The sequence below is a fragment of the Monodelphis domestica genome, chromosome X (genome assembly GCF_027887165.1).
Source record: "Monodelphis domestica isolate mMonDom1 chromosome X, mMonDom1.pri, whole genome shotgun sequence".
Taxonomy (NCBI): Eukaryota; Metazoa; Chordata; class Mammalia; order Didelphimorphia; family Didelphidae; genus Monodelphis; species Monodelphis domestica.
The window spans coordinates 3,355,159-3,381,714 of NC_077235.1; the positions used below are offsets into that span (position 1 = coordinate 3,355,159).

The 26,556-nt window shown below is 47.9% G+C and overlaps 1 protein-coding gene across 5 annotated transcripts in view; it reads right to left on the reverse strand.

The window, feature by feature from the left end:
- PHKA1 (phosphorylase kinase regulatory subunit alpha 1) overlaps positions 1 to 26,556 on the reverse strand; it is a 57,813-nt gene that overhangs the window by 20,163 nt on the left and 11,094 nt on the right. For all 5 annotated transcript variants that reach the window (XM_056809233.1, XM_056809230.1, XM_056809229.1 and 2 more), the window contains 14 exons: positions 25,278 to 25,360; positions 24,662 to 24,742; positions 23,562 to 23,660; positions 21,610 to 21,756; positions 20,550 to 20,603; positions 19,113 to 19,235; positions 16,346 to 16,441; positions 15,734 to 15,841; positions 9,419 to 9,497; positions 8,625 to 8,759; positions 6,512 to 6,621; positions 4,811 to 4,955; positions 3,051 to 3,129; positions 1,991 to 2,172 (listed from right to left, as the gene is read on the reverse strand). In XM_056809233.1, the coding sequence (XP_056665211.1) occupies positions 1,991 to 2,172; positions 3,051 to 3,129; positions 4,811 to 4,955; positions 6,512 to 6,621; positions 8,625 to 8,759; positions 9,419 to 9,497; positions 15,734 to 15,841; positions 16,346 to 16,441; positions 19,113 to 19,235; positions 20,550 to 20,603; positions 21,610 to 21,756; positions 23,562 to 23,660; positions 24,662 to 24,742; positions 25,278 to 25,360 (1,521 nt within the window). The remainder of the gene's footprint in view (positions 1 to 1,990; positions 2,173 to 3,050; positions 3,130 to 4,810; positions 4,956 to 6,511; positions 6,622 to 8,624; positions 8,760 to 9,418; positions 9,498 to 15,733; positions 15,842 to 16,345; positions 16,442 to 19,112; positions 19,236 to 20,549; positions 20,604 to 21,609; positions 21,757 to 23,561; positions 23,661 to 24,661; positions 24,743 to 25,277; positions 25,361 to 26,556) is intronic.

The window sequence follows — 26,556 nt, forward strand, 5'->3', positions numbered from 1 at the left end:
CCTCAAAGTGTCAGCAGCAGAGCTCCAGTCCCTGTTCCAAGAGGGGCTGGGCAACAGAGCTCGTACATAACATCAGTCCAGAAAGAAGACCAGAATGGCACAGTATCATGAAAGCCAAGAGAGGAGGAACTTGCACAAAGGAGGAGTGGCCAGTATGCAATGATGGGGCACTGGAGAAGGGGAAACTCAGGGTCAGGCGGGACAGGCTCCACTGGAGAAGTTGGGGTAAAGGAAAGGAGAGAAATAGATGTGGGAAGGCAGGAGAGGATGACCAGAACAGGCCTCAGGTAGGTGGCATGGCACAGGTTCAAGGGTACTACAGGTGGTGAGCTTAGCCTCAGGAAGAGGAAGGACAGGAATGAAAAGATGGGCAGAAGGGCAAAAAACTCTAAGGCAGAGAAAGGGGCCTTGATCTTCTTATCTGTGGAGAGGGCAGAGGGTCAGGGTGGGGCTGGGGGCAATGTCATCGATCGGATGGATCAGGCTAATGGAGGCAAAATGCTGAGCACACCAGAGGAGGAGGAAGAGGTGACGAGTTCAAACTGGGTGTGGAGGAGCGAGCATGAGGGAGAGAGGCAACAATAGCCAACTACAGGAGTGGGGATCAGAAACAGTCAAGGGCCCCACAAAGAGTAGCCACAGCTAGAAGGCAAACCCAACTGCCATGTGACCCTGGGGACCTCTTCTGCCACAACACCAACATACAAGCAGAGGCCATTCCTTAGCATGGAAAAGAGTACGAGAAAAATCGATTTCATGGGCTATTTATTAAATTATATTCTGGGCTAACACTCACATTAGTTAAGTGTCAGGACTGAAGTCAGGAAGCCTTATCTTCCTGAGTTCACAGCTGGCCTCAGATACTTCCTAGCTGTGTGCCCAGGGGCAAGTCACTTCAGCCTGTGTGCCTCAGTTTCCTCACCTGTCAAATGAGCTAGAGAAGGAAATGGCAACTCTCTCCAGTATCTTTGCCAAGAAAACCCCAAATAGGGTCTTGAAGAGTTGGATATGACCAAAATGAGTGAGCCCAGAAGGGTATTAGATCTTCTCTCCCCACGCCTGTTCAGGACACGTGCAGCTCCTCACACTGAGCTGGGGGAAACGGCCATCAGTGACCAGCTCAGGACATGCCTCCCTCCACACAGTCATACACAGATAAGAGGGCCGTGCAGAGTAGCTCTGCCCTCTTGAAGACATCCTGGAGATGCCTCCGAATCTGCCTCAGCCGAGCCTATCTCCCCCAGACCAGTGCCTCTGACTAGACACTGACTCAGCAAGAATCCCACCAGACCCAGTCAGTCACCAGATAAGGGAAGATGTCCTGCTGAGTGTCTGTTAGGCTGTGCTTCAGGAGAAGGAGCCAGGCGCTTGATGCCTCCTGTCCTGGCCTCTGCAATGCTCTTTGCTTCCTAATACATCAGGCCGCTTCATCAAGATAAGCACACTGGGGATGGGGAGAGGGTTTCCCACACCACACAATTTTAATCTGTCTCCAAGGCCCAGCTAAGGTCAGGTGCTAAACCAATCAATCAATAAACATTTATTAAGTGCCTACTATGTGCCAGGCACAAGTAGTAGACAAGTCCATCTTGTGGTCTCTCCTCTTTTCCTCCCCACCTTTTTCAATAAAATGACAAACCAACATTTCTACACATGGAAAAAATGCCGTTGGCATTTCTTCCACAAGCCTAGAGCAATCTAGAAGAGTACATCTAATTCTGGATTGCCTGGATCTCCTTCCCCATTGCTTCCTCCCACTGCAAAACTGTGCCCCCAGCCTTAGATCCTGGGGAAAGTGCTTTGGTCAGTGGACTGAAAGCCATTCCCACCTGCCCAGGCCAGAGCTTTGGGCCAGAAGTGATGGAAGCGTATCTAGTCAGGAAGAAGGCAGGAAGGTAGCTACTTGCAGCAGCTGCAGATTACGAGAAATATTAAGAAGGGCTGGTGTCACTGCTCGCAGTTACGTTACTTTGGATTCCCTGGTCCTTACCATGCTTGGGGGAGTCTAAGTCATCTGGCCAGTTGTCCAAGCACAGCTCTCCATCATCGTAATCATCGTCATCGTCATCATAATCGCCACTGTATGGCTTACCCTCCTGGCCAGGATCCATGAAGCTCAGGTGTGTACAGCAGGATGTTGTCAAGAACTCAGACAGTTTACCTGCTTGGACCCTTATGATTGGGGCAGAGAGAAGAGGGGGCAAATAGGGTGCAATGCCTCCTGAACCCTATGTTCTTCAGGGGAAGTCTGTGATGGGCTCAGGGTTCAAGGCAGTGCAATTTCACACTACCCGTACATTGATTCTGAAACTGGACTAATAAGGCCAAGGGAAATGTCAGCAATCAATAGTCAACAAACACTTAAGTCCTACTACATGTCTGGCACTGTGCTACCATTGCAGTTTCAAGATGGGCCAGTTAACTTTGCTTGATTCTACCCATAGTCAGACAGTGAGTAAATCCATGCCTATGGCCACAAAGGGAACCAGGAAAGAAAATGGGGACAAGTCTATGACCCTGATCTGGAGGTCCTAGTGCAATGGAGTGGAAAATGGATCAGCCTTAGAGTCAAAGGACCCAGGGCATTCACAGCCTGCCTGGGGGCCTTCTCTCTGGGACTCTATAACAAGGGCTAGACTAGATGGCCTCCAAGGTCCCTGCCATCTCCAATGCTGTGGTCCCCATAGAGTCATTCTCACATATGAAGAATAGTGTGTTTCCATTTGGGAGCTAGAGTAGGAGTAAATCTGACTCTACTGGATCTCCAAGGCCAGGAATCGAAATCTGGATTCCTGACTTGCAGTTTGAGCTGTTCTCAAAAGCATCTCATGATCGCATTTCTGACACTGAAGCCTGGGAACCAGGGGGAACATCTACCCTCATCATCCACCACCCAAATCCTTGATCTGATCTACAAGGCAGTCAGTACCCTGCATCAGAAGGGGACCTAAGGTTGAAATCACCCAAAAGCTGGGGGCAGAACAGTCTGTAGGCCTGTCCCACCCCTCTCACATATATTTTTCAATGGGCAAGCAGGAAAGGTCACTTACCTTGCCCCACCAAAATATCCATCTTGCATTTTTCTGAGTGCAGCCAGGATAGATGCATTTATGGTGGTTCCAGATTCATCTACAGAGAGCGAGAGAGAGACATAGAGACAGACAGACAGAGACAGAGACAGACAGAGAGAAGAAACATTTAGTGCTAGCACTCGGAGGTCATGAAAAAGTGGCAAGTGTAGCCAACTGCCCCATCAGAGGTGATGGGGCTAATGAATCGTCTTCCCTTTGAACCTCGAGTGGGGAGAGAATTGTGTGGCATTTTAACAATCATGTCCTCTTGGAAGGGTAGCCAATGTAATGATTCTGGCAAATTCTTGGCATGGAAGTCCCTAAGCCCATGCCTCTACACCTGGAGGAGATACTAAAGTCCTCATGGAACCTCCATGGAGTACAGCTTCAGCCCAGAACAGACTCCTAAGAGGTGCTCTGTGATTCATTCCTAGATAAGCCTAGACCCCTAGAAGGCAGTATGATGTCTAGGGCAGTCTTCCAGGAATTCTGGGCTATTTCAGGAGAGCCGGGCGTTTGAGACTTGACTAGAGACTTCTCTAAGATGCCATTATCCAAAGCCAAGATCCCAACAAACATTCCAAAGAGGCTCCAAGTATCCTCAGGCCAGTTACAGTGGACTGGAAGCACATCTCTTAGCTGTCCCCCAGCTGAAAGGCAGTGTGACGAGCTCGGAGTCCAGGAGGCCTGGGTCTAATACTACCTCAGACACACACTAACTGGGGCACGTCTCACACACTGAGCCTCAGGCCATACCTAGGCAGGCTATGGCCTTTGTGGGTCGGGGGGGGGGAGTCCCTGCACTGATGAAAGCTCAGCTCCTTGCCCTCTATTCTATAAGACTAGTCAGATGCCCACTCCTGACTGCTCCTGGGCCATGGATCCTCTGGCACCTGCCCCTTATTTTCCTATTTGATGCCTCTGTCATAACCCATAGTTGTGCTTCTATGGCTTCCAGGTCAATTCTGCTACCACTGGACTGATGTGGCTGCTGCCCAGCTTCCTTCACATACCCTATCCCAGTTCCCCAATTCCTAACACAGGGAGGGTCAATTCTGCCAGACCTCAAGGCCCTTTAGGATCCTAGCTCTGCCTTCCCAGTCTCCCCTGTTTCCCATTATGCATCAGTGGCAGCCCCAAATCCTGGGCACTAAAAGGAAAGCAAAGACTCGTCCTATTTTCAGGGTGAGATGCCAAAAGGAAAAATAAAGGCCCAGGACTTATTCTCTTCTGGATGTAAGGACTTCAGCTAAGCTAGGCCTTGCCATGAGAGGCCCATATACTTGGTACTGACAGATATTTACAGGGTAGCATTTTGCATGCGTGACCTCCACTGAAGGAGGCAGGCACTAGAGCCATCATCACCTTCATTGGTGAAATGAGGAAACAGAGGCCCTGTGAGCCTAGAGGATCACAGGAAACCAAAGGGGCTCTCCGTGGCATCCAACCCAGCCCCTTGGCCTTGATGAGAGAAAGGTGGGGCCCCAAGATGTTCCAGGGCTTGGATAAGGTCTTGAGGGTAGTGTGCACCAGAGGCTGGATTGAAACCTCCATTTGTCTTCATCCCAAGCCCAGCATGTTAATATCTTGATCCTCCATGAGAAACCAGATTCAAAATCTTTAGGAAGTGTAACTTCCCTCAAGTGTGTACTGGTTCAACTGCATTCCACTAATAGAGCAACCTGGCAGTGAGTCTAGGATCCAACAGGATTCAAGCATTCCTTAAGCCTGTTTCTTACCAAGCATGGTATGTAAGATGGGAAAGGTGATGGTGGGGCGGCCTGTCATTCGCCAGCGGCTACACAGGTAGGAAAGGTCTGTACGCAGCATCTCAACTATCATCTTGTTGTCAAGAGCCAAGTAGAACTGTTGCTGATCGATGAACTGAGGGAAAAGGCACAAGACAGAAGGAATCCTCATCACTAAACATTCTATACTATTTAGCAAATGCTCACAAGCCCATGGCCACATCACAGCCCCCAAATTCACCACTTAAAAGTTGCCAAGGCACTGGGTGGTGGCAAACACTAACGGTGGGTGTTGCAGATTCATGCCGTAGGCAAGGATGAAACCTGTTCCCCTGAGCCCCTGGCTCAGTATTGGAAAACTGAGCCCAGGGATCAGTCAGAAGTCAACCAGCATTTAGGACCCCGGCTCTGAGTTGTCACTAAAATGTCCAGAGCTTGGCTGGCCAAGATAAAGATTAAATTGCTATAAAGAGCAGCATTGGGGGCCTGAACACATACACTTATAGAAAGTGCTGCTTGCTCTCTCCAAAGCTGCCAGGGTCTCCTAGATGCCAAATGCAATGGCCTTTCCTCTGCCCTCCTTCTCCCTGACCTCTCTGCCCCCTTGGTTACCCTCTCCTCCTTGATACCCATTTCTTTCCAGGTTTCTAGGACAGCCCCCTCTCCTGGTTCTCCTCTTCCTTCTCTCACCACTCCTCCTCTGGCTCCTTTGCTGGATCCTCCTCCAGATCCTGCCCTCCTCCAGGTTGTGTCCTAGGCCCTTTTCTCTTCTTCCTCTAAACTACTTCATGATCTTTGGTACCTCCCCCATCTGGAGGGTTTTGGTGGGGAGGTTGGTGAGAGAGGAGGCCACAGGTGAGCAGGGAGAGAGAGCACAATACCATACAGTGAAGGGAGTACAGGTATCCATGGTAGGTCTTGGAACACATTCCCTGCAGAAATGGGGGCTCTACTGTTTTCTCTCTACAAGGTGTCAGTGCCAAGAGGTTGTAGGCTCCTTCCTGGCCCTATGTCCCTGGAGCCCAAGCAGGTACTTCACCCCCATCAGTACACTCACTTCTGCAAGGGCCTCTACTACCTGGAGGTAGTGTGCACGGCAGGATGCCTTGGCCATGTCCTGGGCCATGTGTTTTTCCAAGAACAAGGAGAGGCTCCATCAAACCACCTGGATTTGGGGAGGGGGGGACTGTCACTGCCATGAGATCATACAGCTAGATTCCACATGGTCCAGCCCCTCATTGATATAGGAAGAAACTGAGGAAGCCCAGAGGAGAGGGAAAGAGACTTTCTCAAGGCCTCTTATCCTCAATCCACTGCACTTTGCACTAGCCTGAGCTGACTTCAAATGTCAGAAGAACTGGCATCGAGGATGGGGATAAAGCTGATCCTGGCTCACCTCAGGAACCAACAAAGGAATGGGCTGCCTTATGAAGCTGCCAGCTCTGGGACACTCAAGGTGCTCAAACAAAGGCTGGCTGGCTCCCAACCATGGCTGTTGCACAGAATATCTGTTCATTAGACAGGGAGGTAGCTAAGTGCCCACCATCCCTTCCAGCTGTGATTCTAGGACTTTTAGGGTAGCCCTTGCATAACAGTGTCAACATAGATGCCAGACAAGAAGCTCATACTTTCCTGGTCAACAGATGCCATTCCCATCCAAGTTCCATGCATCCACCAGCCCATTGTACCCACCTGTGGTGTGAAAGCAAAGATGGTTTTGCGAATGTCATAGAGCTTTGATGTTCCTAGGACCCCCATGTGTCGGTACGGTCTCCCACTGAGTTTCATCCGACTGTTGCGGCCTAAGAAAGGATTGAGAAATGATCACCCTGTTGTTACTACGCTGTAAACACGTTCTGAGTGTCCAATGCAGGTGGCTTACTCAGCTGGGCACTATAGTGGGAAGGAAATCAGTAGCACAGTTCTGCCCTCCTTTCAGGATGCTTACACTCTAATCAGGGAGCCATGAGGAACATTGAAGAGAGCTATGAGAGCAGAACAAAGAAGTCTTCTAGAAATGAATGACTTTATGAAGTCTAGCTGTATATTTAGGGTCTCTACATCTCTTCCACACACAGATTTTCAGAAAAATATCAAAGAAATGCCCATTTGTTTAATAGCTGACACTTTGTCTCAAGGTACCCAACAGAAGTGAAAAATGAGCTTGAGGCATGTGCTAATCCTCCGATCCTCCTTTCCTCCTCTCTCTCTCTCTCTCTCTCTCTCTCTCTCTCTCTCTCTCTCTCTCTCTCTCTCTCTTCTTCCTTTCTTTCTCTTTCCAACTTCAGCCAACAGGTCTGAAAAGGAATTTCACCCTACTACATCACTGGTGGAGATTTGAAAATATGCAAAGAAAATGGCTAGAAATACTCTTGAACCCAGGAATTCTACTACTAGGGATAAACCCAAGGAGGACAATGATAAAAAAAAAACATTTACAACCAAATATTCATAAGAGCACTTTTTGTGGCAGTAAGGGCCAGGAAATGAAGCAGATGACCAGCTCTGGCCTTCCAATTTTTGAAGTTTATGTAACTTAGGAATTTATTATTCTTTAAGTGTCTGAGGGAATTTTACCAATAAATCCAGGTCCAGGAGCTGTTTTCCTTGAGAGTTCATTTATGGTTTGTAAATTTCTTTTTCTGATGCAGAGTTGCCTATGTAAGTTATTTCTTCTAGTCTAAGATTTTATTTTAATTTCTTAATTAAATTATATCTTTATTCAATGAAAATCTGCCTTCTTTCCTCTGTGGAAAAAGCAAGGAAGACAAAACCCTGGCTACAAACACATATATGCAAGCAAAATAAATTGCTGCATTATTCTATTTTATTTTTGTAAACAGTGATCCATTTTATCTAAATATCTGGAATATTTTGAAACAATAGTTTCAAACAACCTCCTTATTTCCTGTGCAGTTTTTATGAGTTCTTTTTTATATGAACAATTGAGTTTTTCACTTTGTAAAAAAAGACTACCTAAATGTTTACTTTTTCTTTAAAAATGAAAGCTCAAAGTTTTATCAATTCAATTTTTATTTGCTTTCAATTTTGTTAATCGCCCTTCTGATTTCTGAATTTCTACCCTGGTGTTTAGTTGAGGGAGAGGGGTAGAATTGTTGCTTTTTTAGTCTTTAGTCACATGCTAAATTCATTTATTTTTTCCTTCCTCTCTTTTGTGAATGAAAGCATTTTGAAATATACATTTTCCCCCAAGTCCTGCTTTCCTTGCATCCCATAAGTTTTGTCATGTTTCTCATTGCCCTTTTCTTTGATGGAATTTTCTTTTGTTTCTATGATTTGTTCTTTGACCTACCATTTCTTTAGGATTAAGTTATTTAGCCTCCAATTCATTTTCATACTTTGTTAAATAGCACTTTACTGAATGCAATTTTTACTGTATTAGAGTCAGGTTATGATGTATTAAATTTTTGTAAAAGCATGGCACATGGCTGAAGAATATGTAAACTCCTTCCTCTTTCCATTCAGTAATTATAGAGATCTCCTATGTTGATGGTAAGCCTTCGACCCATTAATGACTCCACTTGGAGTCCAGCCATTCAGTCTGTCCTGAATCCATCTAATTATATGACCATATGGGCCACCTCTCCCCATCTTATCCACAAGAATCATGGTCAATAAGATCACGAGGGACTCTGTCAAATGCCCTGCTATATAAGCTGTAGGGAGACTGGAGTCACAGCATTCCCTGCTCCACCAGTTTGGTTGCAAGGAAGGAAAGAATCCTAGTATAGACCCTGTTTGAAGCTAAAGGTCAGGCTTCCTGTGGGCTGGCACAGTACCTTACCTAGACTGGCATAAATATGGCTGAGGATCCGGGCTGGCTGTACTCTGATGGGGTACACTTCAGCAATAGTCTCCACATCAATTCCATTGTCCTTCAGGAGGGCCTTGATATCTTCTGTCTCAGCTAGAATGGACACTAGAGGGATGAAAAAAGGACGAAAAAAAACCACTAGAGTGTTTTCCTCTTAAAGGTGATCTGGAAGCTTTTCCTCTCTTCTACATCAGTGTCATCTCCCAGCTGGGGACAGTTATTGTGCCTATCCTCCCTCAGTCCTTCCTTCCACCAAAATGGCCTTCTTCTTGTCTGCCTAACCTCAGAAACATGCATTTTTCTTCTTATTAATTTATAATTGCTGTGGGTGGGCAATAGGGAGTTTGCTGGTTGAGGAGGTTGGTGGTGAAATGTTTTAGGAAAATCACTTTGATGGCAGAATGGGGGATGGACTGGAGCAGGAGGAGACTCGAGGTAAGCAGGCCCTGCAGCAACTATTGCGATAGTTTGGGTGTGAGGTGATGAAGGCCCAAGGTAGAGGTGAGGTAGAGAGGAGAGAAGATTGGATTTAGAACTAGGAAGACCAGGATTCAAATCCCACTTTGGATGCTTCCTAGCTGTCTGGCCATAAGCAAGTTGCCTCACCTTGCTCAGTCTTCATGTCCTCATCTATAAAATGGGGGTGATGAGAGGGTCAAATAAGACAATGCCTAGAAAACTTTTGTCAAACTTTTCCATGCTATTGCTGATACATATAACCATTCAGAAGGTATCTGCCTCTGAAAGTCTTTACACATGCTTACCTTGAACCACAACGTCTGGCTTGGGGACAGTTGAAAACCTACGATTGAGAGGATCAATTTCCCCAGGAGCTAAAAATCCCTAATAAAAAAGCAGAAATAAACTAATTACCAACTCTCCCAGCTGTCACCAGCTGATGGGGCCAAGCTTGCATTGCCCCATATCCTACAATGGGAAGAACACCATGTGGAATTGAATTGGTCATCTGTAACTGGGCAGGGAATGCCTGTTTGCTGTGGTACAGCAGAAGGAGGATGGGACTTGGAATATCCATTCTGCTCCTTAACACCTGCCACCTCAGGCAAATGACAACTTTCAGTGCCTCAGTTTCTTCATCTGAACTAACTGATTCCCAAGGTCCTGTGGTGGGAACAAGACTCTCACCCCCTTTTCCCCCTCTCCCCTCCTCCTTAAAAGATGTTGAACCTTATTGCTTCAAGGGACTAAAGGCTCAAACCATTACAAATCACTTCCTTGAAGTTTCGATGGAAGATCATAATAGGCAATTATAACAGAAGGGGAGCTTCATTCACATCCTTGTCCAATACCCTTCTCCTAGCTAAGGCTAAGTCACCCTCCCTTAATTAAATATTGGACAGCCTATGATTATCACCTTTTGTTTCAATATCAAACAGAAATGGCCAAAGCCCAGCCCTGAACAGCTCCCTTCTAACTCCCAATGTATGCTTTCATGACTTTCAGCCAAGTTCTTTTCTCCAGAGCTTGTTTTGTTTCAGACTCCAGCCTTCCCTGGACATGTCCTATCTGGTTGCAAAGCCCACAGTGTCAACCTCCATAATTCAGTTCCTCTGTCCTGCTGATTTCTCATTTGTCTCTCTCTAGGTTGTGTTGCTTGCTCAGCAAGTCACCTTGGGTTTAGGAGCTGCGGCAACATACGTGGTGCAGCGAACTTAATCTCCCCATAAGAATCGTGTTACTCAAGAATTCTAGGATGGTGAGCGAAAAGAACAAAAAGAAAATTGAAATGAAAAAGTTAGGACTGACAGGGGAAAGAACATTTCCAGACCTCAAAAGTCATCAAAACCATTTGATATTAGTTAAAAAATAGAGGAGTAGATTGATGGAACAGATCAGACAAGGGAGAATTAGAAATAATGGACTCAATAATCAAGAAGTCAATAAAGGGAAAAACATATGTTACTTAAGAAAGAACTCCCTATTTTAATAAGAACTGTTTGGAAAACTGGAGAGCAAGCTAGCAGAAGTCAGACTTTGGCCAATAACTTATACCATAGTCTACAATCAATTCAAAATGGAGACATGCCATGAATATCTGAGACTGTGCCATTTAGGAGGGAAAAGAAAAACAGATCATAGACTTCCCATGGCAAACAAAAGTGGGAGGCCATTACAGAAAATCATTTTGATTATCTGATTCTGCAAAGTTAAAGATCTAGGAAAAGAAGGGAATGGGGAACAGGGAAAAGCAAAACAAAAAACCTTTGTTACTGAATAGCTCTGACAAGACATGTTGAAAATGAGGAGACCTTTTGAAGGTGAAGTCAGTCAAAGGATGTGAACAAATGGCTCTCAAAGAAGAAGCGCAAACTATTAACAGCCAGTATAAAGACCTCCCTAAATTGGCAAAGACATCAAAAGGTGAAATTAGTCCATGTTGAGGGGCTTGTGGAAAAGCATGCCTGCAGATGTCTGATTGGCGGAGGAATGGGAATAGGAACTACCATTCTTGAAAGCCATTTGGAAGGATGCTGAGAAAATGGCTAAAATGCCCATCCCCATCCCATATATGTCTGTCCCTGACAAGAAGAAAGGCCCCCATGCCACCAAATACGTCTGGCAGGCTTTTTTTGTGGTAGCAAAGAACTGGAAACCAGGATGCCTGTCGAGTGGGAATTTCCCAAGTTGTGGCACATGGATATCATTGAATATGACTGTGCTATAAGAAATGATGGATGTGATGAACATGTGGCTTGAGGCAAAGTGAAGCAACCCAACCCTCCCTTCCCTGCCAGGCAGCAGGGAAGCAGAGGCAGGAGGGGCATTCCTAGGTGACACCGTGCATTCCACCTTGGTTTTACTGAATGTCTTTTTCTCTTAGCCCTCTTAATTGAAAAAAAAATCATTGTCACAGAGTATGGTTTTAGGTGGTACCAAACAAAAGCTATCAATAAGAAGTAATTTTCAAAATCTTTAGATAGATGAAACTCGATCAATGGGAAATGGAAGGAAAATGAATGCCGTGGAATGACAATGAACAAGCCTGACCTGGAAGAGCAGCTCCCTCTCTCCCTGCCAGTCCTCTGTGAAGGTGGGGGCCCATGGGTGTGGAACCTTGCCCAGAATGTCAGGTACTTGCTGATGGCTTGTTCACTTTGGCTTCTTCCCCTTTTGCTTTATTCCTAAATTCTTTGTTATAAAGGATGGCACTCTGGGAGGGGATTGGATATAATGAAAAGATACCAAGAAAATAAGTGTTTAAAAAGAAATGCATTCCTCCCTCCCCTTCTCTCTGCTCACATGGACCCAAAGCTTGGGGTGCTGGGGTACCTGGAGCACAGTGAGTGGTCCTCTTAAACTATTTCACACAGCCTAGTTGGTACACCCAGAAAAGGGGCAATGGGAAAATGTCCATCCCAAAGGAAAGGCTGGGTGAGCATCACTGTCCTGTGTGAATTTTAAAATCTCCATCTTGGTCTAGCACCCCAAAATTGTGCACACCCACACTACACGGGCATGTGCTAGTCAATGACAAATCAGAAATAACTAACTGCCCACCTGGGCTGTCCTAAGCCAAGCTTGAGCCACCATTGGCACGTGTGAGGCACAGGAAGTGACAGAGAAAGCAGCCTCTGGAATTCGCTCACTTCCTGTAGACAGGGCTAGATGTCAGTTCGTGTTAGAAGCTTGAAGAGAGAGGAGGCTCGCAGACAGCTTCCCTTCAGATCAGTGACATGAGTCAAGGACTGATTCCTTCCACCTTGGCCCTTTGGGCCTAAACTCCCTCTGCCTTGGTCAGAGGTTGAGTAGCCCCTTTCCCTTTTCTCCTCTCTCCTTCTCGCCCTCTCCTTTTCCCTACTCCCAGTGTGATTAAACCTCCATAAACTCCATTCTGACTTGAGTGTTTCATTTTAGGAATTTCATAAGTAAATTCCTTGGCGGCCATTGTTCAATATTATAATAATCTTAAAAGGTGAAATTTTCACCATAACAACTGGGAAAGCAGAGAAGGCCCAGCCCGGCCTATCTTCTACAGAAGATAACACTTCATGATACTTTCTGGCAGAAACCACCTTTAGTTTAGAAGTGCAGGGATAGAGCCTCCTTGAAGGTCCAGGGAAATACGGTGAGGAGTATTGGTATTAAGTTTACTGAGAAGCATGGGAAAACGGGTGAACTGAGGCAGTGAAAGAAGCCGAACCAGGAAGATAACATATGCCTACAACAATGGAAATGGAAACCCCAGCAATTTCCCACCCCAAACAGCAGATTCCGTGCTGAAAGCTGTGTAATTATAATGACTACATTTGGCCTGGTACATAGAAGGCCCTTGTTTTCTCTTCCCCTTCTAAGAAGAGATGAAAATTACAACCCCTTCCCTTCTTTCCAAAAGTGGGGGACTCCAGATGTAGAAGGGATAAAAGTGCCAGGCATGAGTTCAAATTGGGCTTCAGACATTTCCCAGCTGTGTGGCCCTGGGCAAGGCAAGTCCTTTAACCCTGCTGGTCTCAGTTTCCTCATCTGTAAAATGAAGAGCATGCATGAGATGAACTCTGAAGCCCTTCATTCCAGATTCACTGCCTATGAACCTGTTAGTCTGATAGGGGCCACAGTCTGACTTCTGAGCTCTCTTCTAATTTAGGGGGTAATTGGTTGGTGGAGTGGTTAGAGTAACAGGCTCGGAGTCAAGAAGACTCGTCTTTCTGAGTTCAAATCTGGCTTCACTTACTAGCTACCACTCTCTTTTCCAATCCTTTGTTCTAAGAGAAGGTTCTCTGGGTGGGGAAAAGGACTCAACTTTGAAGCTCAGAAACTAGTGTTATTGACTCTTTGAGAGCTCTATTTCAATAGAATTGGTTGCCTTCCTAAGCCAAGGCATTTCATTTTTGCTTCACTTAAACACCTTCCTCGGAGAAGGCTGCCTGAGAACCCAAGAAGGTGAAGAAATGATGGTCTAGTAGTCAGTCAACGAAGGCCATCAGTGAACTAGGGGTGGGGGGAGGCACTGAGATTTTCACCAGAGGGTTTATAAGCTGAGAAGAGAGCAGCCCAGCCTTTTAACTGGGCCTTAAAGCCTCAGGCCAAAGTGGCCTCTGCCCTAGAGGAGGGCTGCTTTCTTCCTTCCTCCCTCTGGGACCCCTACCCTCACCCCCAGACAAGCTTTGGCCATTTTCTTTTCTTTCTTTACTGGGTCTCATCACTGCCATTTGCTGTACTCTAAGCCCAGGGAGAAATGAAATCCGAGCTTGGGGTTTTAAAGGAGAGGACCTAGCACCATAGCACAGGGGGATCTGTCAAGGCAGTTCCCCATGGAGGGCCAGAAGCCACAGGCCAGGCCAAAGGGCCAGATGGCCAGGGAATGTGCCACTCTTGTCAGGCCAACCTCACAGATTGCCTTCCGGTGTCCATCTAGTACTGCACGGAGGCAGACAGAAGGGCTAAGGGGATTGTTGTCCCCTGAGACTTGACTTCGAAGCCCACCTCTGCCCCTCCCACGGTGTGTGCCCACCGGCAGGGCTTTCCCTATCAACTCTAAGCCTTGATTCCCTCATCTAGAGAGAAGGGATAGTGCTGATGCTGCGAGGAAGAATAGTTAGCATTTCGGTTCCACTTTAAGCCAGGCCTACACTTTACCTCACATATTATACAGGGTCCCCTGACCTGAAAACTGCTGAGCCTCTTGGACCACCCAGAATCATCTGACTGGAGGCTTACAGCAATGGAAAATTGAGACTGAAGCCATGATAAGCACCAGCGATGGCCTCTTGTTGTTCTTTGTACCCTCGGTGTATACCAGTGCCTGGCATATAGTAGGTGCTTAATGAATACCTGATTGATTGACTAGCTTGCTGGTTAGCACCCAGCTAAGAAAGGGCTTCCTAACTCCAAGTATAGAGCTTGGGCAGGTGCGCCACCTACTGCCCATAGGCTCTCTGAGAAGAGATCTGGGGAATCTTCATGTCCTCAGCCACCAGGAAGAAGGGAGAGGGACAACCAGAGGCTTGCTGAGCCATACCAAGAACACGTGGTACCCTAGTGCCCTCCCAGGGGCTCGTGGTCCACTCAATCAGAGGATTTCGTGCTGGAGATGATCTTAGAGAAAACAAGTCCAGGGATTCACAACCTGCGGCCAGGGCTCAGTGGCTTGGTTTTGCAAGATGTTTGGACAACTGTCTTTCAAGAGAATTGGCTTCCTTAGTAACTATATTTTTTATTTGATTTGATGCATTTAAACACGCTCTTCTGAGAAGACGTCCAAAAGCTTCACTAGGATGTCAAGGAGGCCCATGACACAATAGAGGTGAAGAGCCCTTGGTCTAGTCCAAGCCCCTCACTGTAGGGTCAAGGAAACCAAGGGTCCAAAACCTGAAGTATCCCATCCTAGTCACATGTGTTAATGAAACCAGGTCTTCTGGCTTCAAACTCTCCCAGTATGCCATGACACACCAAGGACACGGCAACACCAGTCAAGGAAAGCTGGTCTGCCAAGGTTGCAGGAGTGTAGCCCAAGAGGCAGTGTGGGCCAATCCCTGGGGCGCAGCTCTGCCTGCCCCTTCTGAGCTCGGCCTCAATGGGTGTCAATTTCCTCAGCTCAAAAGTGGGGGCTTGCTATGAGGCTTGGGTGGGATAAGTTAGACTCTGTGAACCCTCAAGTGCTACTATTCTTACCCATGTTTATTGTTATGAACAATAATGCTTTTTCTGAGAAAGGACCTTGCTCTAGAGGACCTTGAACTAAGGCCCCAGAAAGACAAAGGCCATCATCTATTGGCATCCCAACATTACCAAGTGGCAGAGACCTCAGCAAGGGCCCATTCAGTCCAAGGAAGGTCCCCTGTGACATGTGACCCCATGACCCTGTACCAGACCTCCATGGAGGGGAAATTTATCCCCTCTCAAGGAGGCCCGTTGCACCCTGGGAGCACTGTCATTGTGAGGCAGGTAGCGCTGCCTAAGCCCAGCCGACATTAGCCCCTTTGCCTCTTTCCCCTGTGGCTGCTCCTGGGCCTGTCCTTCCTGTCTACCCTGCCCCGCCAGCTTGCTCCACCATAGCTGCCTAAACACAGAGCAGCTGGCCATGAGAAAGCAGCCAGAGGTTCAGGGGTCTCTCTTCTTACCTCTGTCATCAAGTTTCCCAGGATGTACAGAGACTGGCCCCACATGTGAGGCAGCTTGCCCATGGGGACTCGGTCCACAGTGTGAGGGTGCTGGTATTCTTCGTCAACCTAGAAGAAGCCACATGAGCAGTTATTTCAAATGCCAGAGTCAGGAGATGGGCCCCAAGTTCTGCACTTTGAGCTCTCTGTTCTTGGACAAGGGGCCCATTACAGTAATGACTGACCCAGAGCTTTTTCCCTTCACCTCCAGTGAAGGGAAAGACTGACTCCTCAGTCCTCTGAGTGCTCCAGGTGGGGCCAGTAGGGAAAGAAGCCCCAGGAACTATCTGTGCATAAGGTAGATGGGGGCTTGGTTAGCCTCCCCTCTCTTATCCTGGCCCAGGAGCCTGACCCCTGGAGAGGCATCTGTCCAATATGGCCCGTCACCTTAGCCATGCCTCATTGTGAGTGCCTCTCCCCTCCCCATTCTGGCCCTAAGACACAGTCTGGGTGCCTGCCCTTAAAGCCTGCAAACAGTAAAAGCCCAGGCTCATTCCTAAGGGTCCCCTCAGCCCCGTGAAGAAGGTCAGTCTGGCAGGGTGGCTCCCTCTTCTCTCATTGAGTTATAGTCACCTTCTCAGGAGGGACACTGTAGAGTTCGGGCAGAAGATGAACTCCATTCTTGCCCTTGATGAGGACCCCTTCGAGAGCTTCCCGGTACTCCTGGACCTGCAAAGGAGGGCAAAGCAAGGAGACACCTTAGGCACCTTGAGAGGACCCTGAGGTGGGGCTGAGGCCACATGGAACCACTACCAAAGAGCTCCATCTTGGATTGAGGGCAACAAGATGGGCAAAGGGAGGCAGCAGAGCAGAGACCACAGAATCAAAGCCCTAAAGTGGGCCTGGTGGGGCTAGGCCATACCAGGGTTTAGTAGGCCTTGAACAAGCGAGAACAGACTGCTGTAGCAGGCCCTCACCTAAGATGCTTGAAGCCTTGCAGCAAAAGCCCAGCCCAAGGATTGGGAAGCCAGAAGGGCAGAGGGAGCATCACAGGGAATGGTGCCTGTCTGGTGCCAGCAGGAGGATATAGGGGATGTGAGCCACCTGGGTCAGAGAGTGCAGGAGAGCTCAGAGCCTCGAGCTCCTGGATCAAAGGAGAGGAGTGCACGCCTGACTTAGCATGCTTGTGGACTGCCACCTTGGAAAGACTCCTGGCTATTAGCCAAGGATGTCTAGAACTGGAGCAATGCTAATTACTAGCATTGGGGAGTGATTCCAGTGATACTTGGTGTGAACTCATTGCTATTGTCTGCGAATATTTGCCAAGGTCCCTCCACTGAGCTCCACCATAGCCTCATCACAGTGGCCCCATCCCTTCCCTCTCCTTCAGGGCTGGAAAGGGAGTACTGGGCACAGGACTGGGCCTCCCCTTTGTGAACAAACTGAGGAAAGAAACTGCTCTGGGAGCTAGAGGAATGGGGGCTATCAAAATCCAATGCAATCAGTTAATGAGCAGAAGGTGAGTGCCCACAGTGAAATGACAATGGCAATCATCACGATCAGCTATTTCTCTGTCACCAAACCCGCTTCTCCCAACAACTCATCAAACAGCTGCCATTGTGCCCATGTTATGAATGCGGAAGCTCAAGGCCACACAACTGGCACACAGTAGGCACTTCATAAATGCTGAGTGACTGAATGATTGGCTGATGGGAGAATAGAGGATTGTGCAGAGTTGAGCTGGACAATTGACAAAAGAGAAGGGAGGAGTCAGTGCAGGGGGGTGGTGGTGGGGTGGCCTGGGTCTGGAGGTCAATGGTTGAGGATGAAGAACAGGGTTAGGTATTGGAAGGCAGAGGGAGAGATCAAATGATAGAAGGTTCCATCCCTCTAAAGGAATTTCTGGGTTCTTGATCATGGAAGTGGAACACTTGGGAATGTTGATGAGATCAAGGCTCTGACTATCCCTGGGTATGGCCAAGGTGCAGAGGAAGAGGAAGAGGTCTCAGGGGCTTAAGAGACTGCAAGACTCCAGGACGTGGATGTTAGGGTATCTCATGCTCCCTAGCATAAGGGCAGAGCTTGGGGTGGCAAGGAAGACAGTTGGGCACAGAAGTCCTTGGGAAAAGAGTTGGTCAAGTCCAGCCCTTGGGACCCCAATGCCAAACAGCCAGGTGAGCAAACACTGAGCCAGTTCCTTTGCGTCTGTGTCCCCAGGACCAAGCACAAGGACTGACACAGAGTAATTGTGTGCTCAATGGATCCAAGTGTCGATATGGCCTTAACATTTGACATGAGCAGAGGCCTTGGTTTGTTTGGGCTTTTTGACTTGTTTAGTTACACATTTATTGTTACACAATTAAACTCACTTGAATCCAGTATTATATGCAGTAAAATATATTTCCTCGACAGCTGCTATAAACTTGGGATTCTCTATGAAGGACGGGAAGGGGAAAACAGAATAAAAAGCTCCACTCCTTTATACAATTCAAACGAAGTAATCGCAGAACAATTCATTCTGAACAAATTACCTTTTCCTTTGCAATTTTCTAGACTGAAGGATGTAGACTTTCAGAGCATCATTATTCATATCGCTGGGCGCAGTATGGAGTTGCTCTGATAACTTGACTTTGTTAGGAAACCCCCAATTTGGAGATGCCCTTGGAAGCCGTTTTCTTTATTTTGTGTCTAATTCTCACAATCAAAGCTCTTTGACTGATGTGAGATCATGGAAAAACAAAGGCTCTTCTAGCAGAACAACATAAAAGGACTGCCTTTTCTCTGGGACTGATTTAAAAGAAGAGTCCAATTCTGTCTGGCTCCCAGGCATTTACAGACCTACATGGATGACTCGAAGGCGCCTTCAAATAGGCTCCTCAATTAATTCTCTCTTGCTTTGGAATCGCAGATCTGGAAGGCATCTCAGAAATAGTCTTATCCAATTTGTCTTACAGATGAGAAAACTAAGAGGCAGAGAGGCTGGGGATGACCAAAAGGGATCACCAAAGTGTGGCCCCCCTTCAGACTCTAAGAATTCACTCTCTCATTTTCCAGAGAAGGCTGAGGATATTCAAGGGCAACTCCTCCAACTTCCCTCATCTCTGTGTCTGAGCAGAGACTCTGGGATGGAGTGGGAAGAAGCCAGGGTTCAAAGCCCAGCGCTGAGCCTCCCTGGCCTCCCCTTTAGAGTGAAGGGCTTAGACTCGATAGTCTCAAAGGTCCCCTCCAACTCCGATCACTTGGTCCTCAGATTGCTCTCTCCACAGTTTGGCCAGATCCCAGAGAGCCCCCTGTGAGGACAAAGGCTTGGGCCACTCACTGACTTGATGGGGAAAGCAGAATCTCAGGGCTAGCCTATTGGAGAAGACCTCCAGGCACCCCCAAGTGCAGGCCGGCGTACCTGTTCCATGTTGCCACTGAAGACCCCATCCAGGATGAAGTAGGTCCAGAACAAGGGCCATTCACACTCAATATTCTCAAAGAGCTTCAGCTCAGCTGGCTCATAGTACAGCCTATTAGGATCCTGCAAAAACCAAAGCCTGTCTGGGTTAACACAGCCAGAGTGCCAGGGCAGTAGAGTTGTGGGAAGCTGCCAATAGCCCACATGAGGGCAGCAGCCTCTCTTACTCTAAGGCTACATGTCGGTATCTATTGGCAAGCAGGAGAAACCAGGCTTCTGGGCAGGTACCCCCCCAATGAACCAGATACCATCACAGTTGGTGACCAGATTGTGACAGAAGAAGGTGGATCTAGTAAGAGGGCCAGGCAAGGCAGTGACCTGTGGGACTTTTCCCATGTGCTCTATGTAATCCTGGCCAGGTGCTGGGCATTGGACTCTTTTGTCTGCTGCCTGAAAACACCAAAGGACTGGCCAGTGTTGTCCCTTGACAACAGCTTGAATCTCTTTCTGTTCCCTCAGCCATGCTTGGGTCTGAGGCCATGGAGCTCTGATAATTAGCCCCCTGGCCTTAACAGCTTGGCCCTCACCCTGAGGCAGGAGCTTTTTTGCTAAGAGACAGATGGAGATTTTGGTCCCAGATAGCTACAGCACCAGACTGGGTTCTAATCAGGCCTCTGTGGGACACTGGGCATGTCACTTTGGCTCTCAGTTTCTCCATCTGTAAAATGGGGCTAATAATAGCCTACAGTGTGGTTTGAGGCTCAACTGAGATGGTGTTTATGTGAGGTCCTCTGCTAGCAATGACCTGATCTCTCTCCTGAGAGTTCTGATATGGACAATGAAGGAGACCGTCATGGATGGCACTGTGTATCGCTGGTACTAACACTGTAGAGGCCAGGCTACCTGTTCTTATCCCTCCCTGAAGCTTTCTAGCAAGGAAGCAAAGCTAGTACCAAGCTTGCTACCCTGGGCCTGGAGATCCTTACAGGGTTCACTCAGAAAGACAAAGAGTATGGGGAAGGAAGTGAGTGTGGGTGGGAAAAATGCTGAGCTTCAAAAGACAGTCAAGAGAAAGTGTCTATAGCATCACTGAGAAGGCAGGACTGGAACAGGAGAGAGAGGGCAGACTTGGAAAGGGGGATTCAGGGGTCATCTGACTAGGGTCAATAGGTAGAACCACCCAGACACTAGCTATATGTCTCTGGGGGAAATGGCTGTAGAGGAAGGATATAGACTTAAGGAGAGGATTCTGGGAATATCCTTTCGCCTCTGCTGTCACTATCCCAAGATGGGGTCAGGGGAGGAGAAAAACCTAGTACAAAAGACAAGCAATGGCATCAGTGGCATGTTGGTTGGCAACAGGTGCCCCAAATCCTTGGTACTGACCAAGCTGGCCTGGGGGCAGGGGGAGAGAAGGGCAGACAGAAAGAACCTTACCTCTTTGGGAGTTTTGTACCCATCTCGGAGAAAGCGACAACAGCCATAACGACCCTGGGGGACAAGAGGAAAAGAGAGGATCAGATTGCGAGGTCCCTCTGTAGACCCAGAGGGCAGCAGAATGTGCCAGCTGAGCACTGGGCACAGGCACACTTCAAAATAACTGGGGAAAGCACAAGTGGCCCAAACAAGGAGCTCTGGTTACTCAGCTTTGCCACCAAGCTGGTGATATTATTAGACTGAAGGAAAGCATCATGTCTCTGGCCAGGGAACTGAAGGAGCCTGGGCCCAGCAAGGCCAAGCCTCTGCCCCCTCACCTTTTTGGGGCCTACTGGCCAGACTTGGGATATCAATCAGGCATGGAATGGACAAACATTTATTAAACATCCACTATGTACCAGGCACTGTGATAAGTACTTTGCAAATATAATGTAATTTGAACCTCACTCCAAACCTAGGGGGTAGGTGCTGTTACTATCATCTCCATTTTACAAATGGGGAAACCGAGGCAAGCCCAGGTCTCACAGTAGTGAGTGTGTCTGAGGCTGGATTTAAACTCACATCTTCTGACTCCAAGTCCAGTGCTCATACACTGCTTCCAGGCTGTCTCAGCAACTTCCAATGGAGCAATAAAAACACCTTGGCCTTAGAGCCAAAGGATCTGGAAGTAAATTCTGATTGTGCTACGTGTGTCCCCTCTTTGGACTCTGCTTCTTCTTTTGTAAAATAATGGGGTGAGCCTAGATGAGCTGAGGTCCCTTCCAGGGTTTCATCCCATGATCCAACTGGTTTTCAAGTTGTATTGATTTCTTTTGGTTTTTAGGCCAATCATTTTCCCCAAACCACCAGCCCAGAGAAGCTTTCATACCACCTAGTCTTTCCCTCATCAAAAAGGACAGTTAAAGAGAACTGAGGCTGGCCAGGCCATTCTGCTTTGGGGGCCTTCCAACTCCCTGAAAGAAAGGTAGCATATGTCCCCTGTGAAGCAGCTCAGTGTCTACAATCCCCAGTACTGGCACATCCCCCTAAAGCTGGCATTTGAAATGAAATAGTGACTCACCTGAAGCTTAGTGATTATTTCCTGTTTTGTGATCTCCACTAATTGGCTGTCCTCTACAGCAAATGCTGGGAAGGAAATCACTGACAAGACACTGGCATCTACTTCTTTGGACATTGAAGCCCGGGGCAGCATGGAATGCAGGATAGACTAAGAGAGAGGAAAGAAAAGGACCTGATCAGGGCATTCTTTTTTTCATTTGTCATTTTTTATTTAATTAATTAAGAATGTTTTTCGATGGTTCCATGATTCATGTTCTTTCCCTCCCTCCCCCCCTCCCATAGCCATCACGTAATTCCACTGGGTTTTACATGTGTCATTGATCAAGACCTATTTCCACATTATTGATATTTGCACTAGAGTGATTGTTTAGAGTCTACATCCCCAATCCTATCCCCATCCAACTATGTGATCAATCCTATATTTTTCTTCTGTGTTTCTACTCCCACAGTTCTTTCTCTGGATATGGATAGCATCTTTCTTATAAGTCCCTCAGAATTGTCCTGGATCATTGCATTGCTGCTAGTAGAGAAGTCCATGACATTTGATGGTGCCACAGTGTATTAGTCTCTGTGTACAATGTTCTCCTGGTTCTGCTCCTTTCACTCTGCATCACTTCCTGGAGGTCCTTCCAGTTCATCATTCCTTTCAGCACAATAGTATTCCAACACCAACAGATACCACAATTTGTTCAGCCATTCTCCAATTGAAGGGCATCCCCTCATATTCCAATTTTTGGCCACCACAGAGAGTGCAGCTATGACTATTCTTGTGCAAGTCTTTTTCCTTATTATCTCACTGGGGTACAAACCCAGCAGTGCTATGGCTGGATCAAAGGGCAGACAGTCTTATCGCCCTTTGGGCATAGTTCCAAATTGCCCTCCAGAATGGTTGGATCAATTCACAACTCCACCAATAATGCATTAGTGTCCCAATTTTGCTGCATCAGGGCATTCTTTAGGGGCTCACACAACAAGCCACTTTTCTGTGGAAGGTTAGGTCCCAAGAGGAGTCCTTTTGCAAGGCTCACCAGGGAGTTCTGAAGGAAGAAACATTGAGGGAGCCATAAGAGAGGCCTGGTTTCCCTCCACTGTTGAGTCTGGTCACTCTGCAGCCCCCAGGGGCTCCCAAACATACTCACACTGGCTTGGAGCTCTCTACTATACTCTATAGTCTAGCCTGGGGTGGGGGTACAAGGTAGCCAAGAGTAAGACCCTAAGCCTAATTATTTAAACATGAAGGGACATATTTGGACCTCTGCTTACCATAAAAGTCATTCCTTATCCTCAACACTATCTAGAGCTTCTCTCCCCTGCTGCGAATGGGCACAGATCTTTCAAGCCCCATCAGCCCATGAGCAACTGTTTAAGCAACTGGGAACCTGCTTAGACAAGGGAAACTGTAGCTGTTGAGCAGCTCCACGTGAGGCCGCAGCTGCCAGCATCCCTCTCACATGGACCTTCTCCAGAATGGCCAAAGACTTTTTTTACTAATTTCAAAGGTCAATGTATACGCCACAAGCTACAGACTTGATCCCCAAACTCCCATTCCACATCACGCTCTGAAGTTCTGCCTGGGCGACACCCAAAAAGCCCAAATCCCTGTCCCAACCAAGAGGATCCTGAGTGTCCAAAGCTCACAGCAATTCCAGTCCGACCCTGAATGATTTTCCCAGAGCCAAGTCCCACTCTGCCAGGATTATCTCCTCTGCTTGGCTTTGGGGCCACCACCAAGGGCAGCTCAGTATGTACTCTTATTCTGCCAACGCTGCAAATCTAGAAAAGGAACAGCTTTGGGAATGTGTTCCCAGCTGGCCCAGGGGCTGAGTCCCACATAAAATGGTGGAGGATCCTCTGAGGGGAAGAGGCCCAAACCCCATCAAAAAGGCTCACTGGTTCAAGCACATGGCATGATTCAACCCAAGCAAGAGCAAATGTGGACTTCTGTCCTCTCACCTGGCAGTGCTGGACCTCATCTGACAAAACGTGGATTACAGACTGGGGACCACCCTTTACACCAAACAGGTCCAGCTCATCCAAAGCTTCCAGGGCTGCCTGTGAGCAGCAAGGAAAGAGAAAAACAAGTCCTTGAGAACTCATGGGCATACTTCATCTCTTCCCTGTGTCCTGTGTATCCCTGAAAGTGGCAGGCTATCATCTCTCTGTACACTCTGCTACAAAAGCAAGGACTCTATTTGCTATAAACTTTGCATCTGTCTCTGTGTGTGGCCCAGCATGGTGCACCAGAGAAGGCATTTACTGAATAGTTGTTAAGTGAATGAGTGAGTGAGTGAGCAAATGAATGAATGAGTGAGTGAGTGAGTGAGCAAGTGAGTGATGCTATTAGCCATCAGTCCTTTAAAACAAAAAAAAGATTGTTCTACTAAAGGAGCATGCAAGCAAAGCCCAGGAAATGGCCTATGCAGAGCTGTTAGCATTACATGGGCCTAGCTACAGATGGCCCCAGCATCTTTTATCCAGGCAGGTGCCAAGGGTGCTGTAGCACAGACGGGGCCCAACACAAACAGGTGAATCATCTATCCCCAGAAGACCAGACTGGCATGGCCCAAAGGACTTTCCATCAGTGTTGAGCACTGCCCTGCCCACAGGGAAAGCTACCCTCATGCCATAGGGCTGCCAGAACTGCTAGTCTGGGCAGGAAAGAGAGAAGGAACTGGAGGAGACCTCGTGTGTGTGTGTGTGTGTGTGTGTGTGTGTGTGTGTGTGTGACAAACCAGGCCATGTCACAAGCTATCTGAGGTCTCAAGCCCAGAAGGTCAGTGATGGCCACAGAGGACTACAGAGCTAGTAAAGGATTCCGGATCAAGGGCTCTTGCCACCCTGGCCAACACTGAAGATGTCCAGGCAGACATCAGCTGGTTCTTGCTACAGACACTGGAGAGGGGCTTCCTGGTCAGGTGTGGGCTGTCCCTGGACTCCCTCATAAATTTCTGAGTCTACCTGGGCTAGGCCACTGCCTGTTGCACATGGTGAACCAACAGGGCCCAGCTCCAAGGAAGAAGAGCTTTGTAGTAATTACAGTTAAAAATAATTACCTTTGCCATTCCAACAGAACTTGCATTCAGCTCAGAGATGCCTTGGTTGGTCTTATCACCACGTTCCCATATGCCAAAGTCCTGCCAGGAAACAGTAGCCTATGTCACTGTCAGCAGAACCCTGATGAAGCCTCCATGATACACACAGTCTGGGACCACGTGGCAGGGGGAAAATTAGGAACAGCCACCCTGGGAGGTATTAGGGCCCAGCATAACAAAGCAAAGAACCAAGAGAGAGCCTGCCTCGCCCCGCTATGGTGGCCATGACTGACACTGAGATTTCAACAGGGCCTTGCCTCAGGTAAGGGTAAAAGAGCTTACTCTTCTATATGTTTACGGGTCCAATGGACTGATCTGTTTCCTAGATTGCCATGGGGAGGGTGACTACACCACTAGTGAGAAACATCTCTGGCCCTCAAAAAACCAGCAAGTAGGTTGGGGCCAGGCCCAGGCCTGAAAGCTCACCGGTGTGCCAGAAACTGTTAGTGTTGGGCAATGCCTGGGAGAGCTTACGGACCCATTCACAGCATAGGCAGACATGGGGGCAGGGACAGGGCCTTAGCCAAGAGAAGGCCCATGGCTGGGCTGAGGAGCTGCCCCTCAGTGGAGTACTTACAGCTGTTTTATAAGCAGATTCAATATAAAACACGAGATTCTGTATGAAATTGACCTCGTCCAGGCTGTGGATGATGTGGAGCCCTAGGAACGGAATTCGGAACAGAAGAACAGCATAAGCACTGGCCACTGACCCAGAGCTGAGTGGACCTCAGGGGCCATCAAGGTCAACACCCCTTCCCCTCTGTCTAACAGATAGGAAATACAGACAAGTTCCATGATTTCTCCAAGGTCAGAGGTCAGAAGCACCCAAGGCAGGATTGGAACTGGGGTCTTCCCACCTCCAAGGCCAGACCCCTGGCCACTGCACTAATTCTGCTCTGATGATAATAATAAGACAAGAGCTCTAACTTGCTATTCTTTAGGGGGGATTGGTATGAACTTGCAGGGATGCCTCTCCCCACCAATGCTACTCCAAGACTGAGAAGGGATTTTTTGTACACAGTTGGTGCTTAGTAAGGGCTTCTTGGCTAGAAGGCTCCAAGCTCTCAGCAGGCATGCAGGCTTATCATAGCCTTAAATGCAGATAAGCTCCCCCTTGCAGGACAAGAAGACCCCTGGGAATCTCAGCCCCCAAGCCAAAGGCAGCGAGGTCCAGGAAAGATGAGGAGAATGCTATCTGGCCCAAGCCCACCATGGCTTATGCTGCAGGCAAGAGGAGGCTAGTCAAGAGCCTACAACTCCAAGCTGGGCGAAGAGAAAGCTCCAGATTGGGCAAGCTTGGTTATCTGCTCTCCCCAAGTCATCTCTTGGCCCTTCTTGAATTCAAAGGGGATGACGGTGAGTCAGAAGGAGCTTAGAAGTGGTGAAGGGAGAGTGGGGAGGCTCTGAGAATGAGAAAGGGCAGAATGCTGACACACGTTAATGATTAAATACCAGGCACTGGGGATCCAGAAATCTCCGCCCTCATAGAGTGCACTGTCTATCAGGGGAAACAACATAGACATCTGTAATTATATACAGCAGAAATATCAGAAGCCAATCTATGCACCATAGTTGGGGAGAGAGAGAGGCAGGGTAAGAAGGAGAGAGAGAGAGAGAGAGAGAGAGAGAGAGAGAGAGAGAGAGAGAGAGAGAGAGAGAGAGAGAGAGAGAGAGAGAGAGAGAGGAGAATCAGGAAAAGCTTTTCCTAGAGGGATCTCAAAAGGTGGAGAAAGTGCATTCATTCCAAGCAGAGCGGAGAGCCAGGAGAAATGGAGTATGGGGTGGGGTGAGGGAACAGAAAGTTGGTCAGTGAGGGAGGCAGGGAGAGTAATGCCCAAGGAGCCTGGAAAGATAGG